The sequence below is a fragment of the Lupinus angustifolius genome, chromosome LG11 (assembly GCF_001865875.1).
Source record: "Lupinus angustifolius cultivar Tanjil chromosome LG11, LupAngTanjil_v1.0, whole genome shotgun sequence".
Taxonomy (NCBI): Eukaryota; Viridiplantae; Streptophyta; class Magnoliopsida; order Fabales; family Fabaceae; genus Lupinus; species Lupinus angustifolius.
In genome coordinates, this window is record NC_032019.1 from 15,234,165 (window position 1) to 15,239,617 (window position 5,453).

General features: G+C 34.1%; 1 protein-coding gene across 1 annotated transcript in view; it reads left to right on the forward strand.

Annotated features, from left to right (window-relative positions):
- LOC109359754 overlaps positions 3,146 to 5,453 on the forward strand; it is a 3,030-nt gene continuing 722 nt past the window's right edge. The window contains exons 1-3 of the mRNA XM_019604448.1: positions 3,146 to 3,810; positions 4,000 to 4,280; positions 5,172 to 5,414. Coding sequence (XP_019459993.1) covers positions 3,146 to 3,810; positions 4,000 to 4,280; positions 5,172 to 5,414 — 1,189 coding nt within the window. The remainder of the gene's footprint in view (positions 3,811 to 3,999; positions 4,281 to 5,171; positions 5,415 to 5,453) is intronic.

The window sequence follows — 5,453 nt, forward strand, 5'->3', positions numbered from 1 at the left end:
CGAGTTGATGAAATAGAGTTCATGCAGGTGGATCTTAATAGGCCAAGATATAAATATGAGTCATTTATTCTAGCATCATATGCTCAACAAGTTTGTGTGTTAGTGACCCAATTGATATGAAATGGTCCATTATTCTTATAACTAACAAAAAAATCGTCAATAATATTGATGACCAAGAATATGGAGATATTAATGTTGAAGATGATGATTTTTTGGGATATCATAGTCGCGTGATAGCGAACCAACTATGAATGATGATTTATATACAAGAGATGATCACGACGGTGGGCTTTGGCTGAATCAATATGTTCATCCAAACAATAATATAATAAGCCAAAAACAATCAAAGAAAAAGAAAAAAGTAGATGCATGACTTTATATAATTATAGCATAATTTTGTTTGTTTGTAATTTGTATATATTGTACTTATATAATTTGTTTGTAATTTTATGTATTATGCCAAAACATAATTGACATGATATTCTTTGTAGAGTGTGGTGTTGTATATGATTAATACAACAATGAACATTATAGTAAGCATTGTTGTATATTACTAATACAACAATGTTCGTTGTAAGTGATGTTGCCGTTTACTTGTGTTGTTGAGAATATTTATGAATGATACAACAACGTACATTGTATCATGCATTGCTATATGTATGAAATATATAACATCACTCATTGGTGGATCTGTTGTATGTAAGGCATACAACAGCGCCCACAAAGTGCTGTTAATCATGACTATCTAATACTGCACTCACATAGAAAGTGTTTGAAAGCGCTGTTATATATTTAAAATGCAGGTTGTTAAACTACAACTCTGACATAGTGGTGGTTCATTCAGATTATAGATTTGATCCAAATTAGATCTTGGTTATGATTGTCCAGAAATTTGGGTTCTTTTTCTTATAACTTTGCCTAATGGTGTATTGACCCTTATACTTATATCAATCCTTTTGTAATTTATAATTGTGTTGACATCCATTGTACCCATTTTAATATCTTTGCTTATGAAGAAAAGAAGTGAGTTAGAATGGGTCTCACTTTATTTAATTGATATTTTATGAGGTTTTACATACTGTAAAGTGGTCCCAAACTGTTCCCCATCGTGATCGGATTTTATGATCAATGGGTAGTGAGGGATTTCCATGTCCATGGAAGATGATTAACGTAAAACTTTAAAGGCGGCACATTTAGATAAGGAACGACTAGGATTATTAATACATTGATGCCAAATAGTGATTTATCATCAATAAATTTCGACGTTCAACTTCTATTAATGAATTGTTATTTTGTCAACATTAAAGGTTTGAACATTTGACATTGGTTAAACAACTTAAAGTATAAAATAGATAAAAGAACTCAATTATAATTTAAATCCAAGGTTTAAACTGGACATTTGATGTCAGTTCAAATATGTAATTATCGTCTTATGTCAACTTTAGACATTGATTCGAATATGTAATTGACTTCTTTTATCTTCAGTTATATATTATCAAAATATCTTTGAGATAATTCACTCTTATTGTATTCTCTCTTCTGACTCACTACATTAAGAAACAGTTCAGTGTCAACTTGAAAATACCATATTTCTTTCTACTTACATATGTGGTTTATGTTGAACCAAAAAGATCAATATGTAGCAACTATTATGCTTTTTAGATACTAACAACATTCTTGGATTTGAAAGTACATTTAACTTGTTTTCCAAATGGCATTCCTCACATAGAGAGTTAGATCTAAAGGTTTGATAATCCTCTCCCGAGGTTATGCTCATTCAGCATTGAAATAAATTTCAAGCTTGTATAATCTAGCCTTTTTTGTCAAAACCATTGTTCATCTTTAATGGTCACTAGACATGATACACTTTGATTAGAAAGGTTCTCTAAGTCAATCTTATACAACTTGTTTTGCCTCTTTGCAATGAATAGGAGTGGTCTTTCAGATTTATTGACTTTATCCATGTCTTTGTTAGAAGTAACAAGAATTTCATTATCACACAATTTACATATGCTAACTAGATTATGTTCCAATCCTTTAATATATAAAACATTAGCTATAGAGGAAAAGGATTTTTACCCATTTTATCAATGCAAATGATATTCGATTTCTAGTTTCCTCGAAATATGACTCAACCACAGTCCATCATGGGTCTAAGGTCTTGGAACAGAGACCTTGCTCCCATCATGTGACATGAGTAGTCATTGTCCAAGGACCAGGATATTCATTTCCTTTATGTTGCTAAGCATATTTGCCACATGCATTATGTTATTTTTAGGTACCGATTTGAATCCTCTTTTGTTAGTAGGATTAATTTCTATGTCTGCACTTAGTGGACAGATGTCAACTCTTTCCACACACTTTACACTAAGTGTTGCACGGGCCATCTTTGGCTTATGATAATGAATGCTCGTAGCAGCTTTTGGATGATGTTTAACCTACTTTGAGGCATTTTCGTCCTTGTCAGGATCATATCATAAACCAAAATTGTTGGAAAGAAATCTTGAATATTGTAGAAGCAAGTCAAGATTCTCTATGTGCATGTTGTCATGTTCTTTGGATAACTTCAATAATTTTTTCTTGGGATATTTATATTATATGAAAAGATGGATGAATTATGTAGAAGTTCTTTAAAGTTCCTTTGAAGAGTAAATATGTTATATGTTTTTACCTTCCATCAAATTTGATAAAATATTGATGCACACTTTCTAGAAGCTTCTATACTTGTGTAGAAACAAGTAGTGATGATTGTATCATAATATCTAGAATTATCCTAAGCTTCTAGTATATTCTATTATAGGCATTTAGTATTATAATTAAAGAAGTATCTAGAAATCTTGAGAAAAATGTATACTAGATACTTATGGAACCATCTAGAAATTCATAAGTGTTGTAGAAAGCCTATAAATAGGCACTCACCCTTCATTTGTAAAGCATCCAAATAAGAAGCAAATTATTCTAAGTTGTGTAGCTCCAAAGCTTCTCCACTTCTATTTTCACTACTATAACTTCCATTTCTAAAATACTATCAGTGGCATCAGAGCTACGTTTGGTCATACACTGGGCGTAGAATAATACTCTATCCATTTTCAACTACTTCTAAAATCTTACATCCATACTAAACCATCTTTATACACTTTGAGCTATGGCTAGCACTATTCAATCATCATCAATTCCCATCCCAATTTTCACCGGAGAAAACTATGATTTTTGGAGCACAAAAATGACTACTTTCTTCCAGTCCCAAGATTTGTGGGATATTGTAGAAGAAGGATTCACTACTCCAGAGAATACTTCAACTCTTACCGTGACTCGGAAAAAGGAGCTGAAAGAAAATGTGCAAAAGGATGCAAAGGCGTTATTTATTCTACAACAAGCCTTGGCTGAGACTATCTTTCCAAGAATAATGGGAGCTACAAGTGCCAAAGAAGCATGGGATACACTAAAGGAGGAGTTTCATGGCAGTGATAAGGTACGCACCATTAAACTTCAAACTCTTAGGCGTGAGTTTGAATTACTTAAGATGAAAGAGTCTGAGACCATAAAAGACTATTATTCTAAAATAAAAGAAATAGTCAATCAAATGAAAGCCTATGGGGAAAATATTCTTGACAAAAGAATTGTTGAGAAAATTCTGATTTCAATTCCCCAAAAATATGACTCAATAGTTACTACGATTGAGCAAACCAAAGATTTGTCTACTCTATCAGTAACAGAACTAATGGGCTCTCTAGAAGCTTATGAGCAAAGATTGAGTAGGCATGATGAAGGTTCACTAGAAAATGCCTTTCAATCAAAGCTCAGACTAAGGTCTCAGAATAAAGAATATCAAAGAAGAAATAATATTGGTGCGGAACATTCTAGAAACAAAGAGATTTCTAAAGACTTCTCTAGAAACAATCAAGCAAAATATCTTCCTTGCGGCATATGCCAGAAGTCAGGCCATTCAGAAAAATATTGTCGATATCGAGGAAAGATACAATGCCAATATTGCAAAAGATTTGGGCACTCAGAGCAAAATTGTCGCAACAAAAATAATCATCAGGCCAATTTCACTGAAGAATGCAAACATGACCAACAACTATTCTATGCCAACCAAGTCTGTAGTCGTGATAAAGAAGAAAACTGGTACTTGGATAGTGGTTGTAGTAACCACATGGCTAAGGACGGGAGCATTTTCAAAGATATTGATGAGTCTGTCAGAGTGCAAGTTCGATTAGGTAATGGCACCATGGTTGAGTCTAAAGGCAAAGGCACTGTCATGGTGGAGACACAATCAGGTACGCGACTTATCAAAGATGTCTTACTAGTTCCTAACCTTAAAGAAAATCTCTTGAGTATTGGCCAAATGATGGAAAAAGGTTACTCTCTCCACTTTGAGGGAGATACATGCAATATATATGACAATAATAGAAAGTTTGAAATAGCCCAAGTTAAAATGGAGAAAAGAAATAGAAGTTTTCCAATAACTTGGAAATATGCTACTAACATCGCTATGAAGGTTCAAGTTGATGAATCATGGCTATGGCATCGAAGATTTGGTCATCTTAATAACCAAGCCTTAAAGCTATTATATCATAAAAGAATGATGAAGGATCTTCCATGCATCCAAGAGAATGAAGGAGCTTGTGAAGGATGTCTACTTGGGAAGCAACATAGACTACCTTTTTCAAGTGGGAAATCTTGGAGAGCAAAACGCTTGTTGGAGCTCATCCATACTGACGTATGTGGACCAATGAGGACGCCATCCCTCACTAATAACAGGTATTTCATCCTCTTCATTGATGACTTTTCTAGAATGACATGGGTCTATTTTATAAAAGAAAAATCAGAAGTCTTTGGAATATTCAAGAAGTTCAAGGCCTTTGTCGAGAAGCAAAGCGGGAAACATATAAAAGTACTCAGAAGCGATCGTGGCAAAGAGTACAACTCTCACGAATTTGATAAATTTTGTGAGGATGAAGGCATAATGGCTAGATCGATGCTCAAGGATAAAGGTTTGCCAAACACCTTTTGGGCCGAAGCAGTTTACACAGCTGTCTACATAATGAACATATGTCCAACAAAGGCAATCTAAGGTAAAACTCCTATAGAAGCTTGGAGCGGTAGAAAGCCATCAGCTAAACATCTAAGAGTTTTTGGATCTATCTGTTATATACATGTCCCAAAAGAAAAGAGACACAAACTAGAAGACAAGACGATAAGAGGCATCTTCTTGGGATATAGCACACAGTCAAAAGGCTATCGCATATACAATCTAGAAACGAAGAAACTTATCATCAGTCGAGATGTTGAAGTTGATGAAAGTGACGCTTGGAACTGGAATGAAGGCAAGATTGAGAGACACAACATCTCAATAGCAACACAACAACCACAAGTAACTGGAGAAGTAGAAAAAGCAACAGAAGATCCAGGTACGCCAACTACACTCCCACATGAACAATCTTCACCAG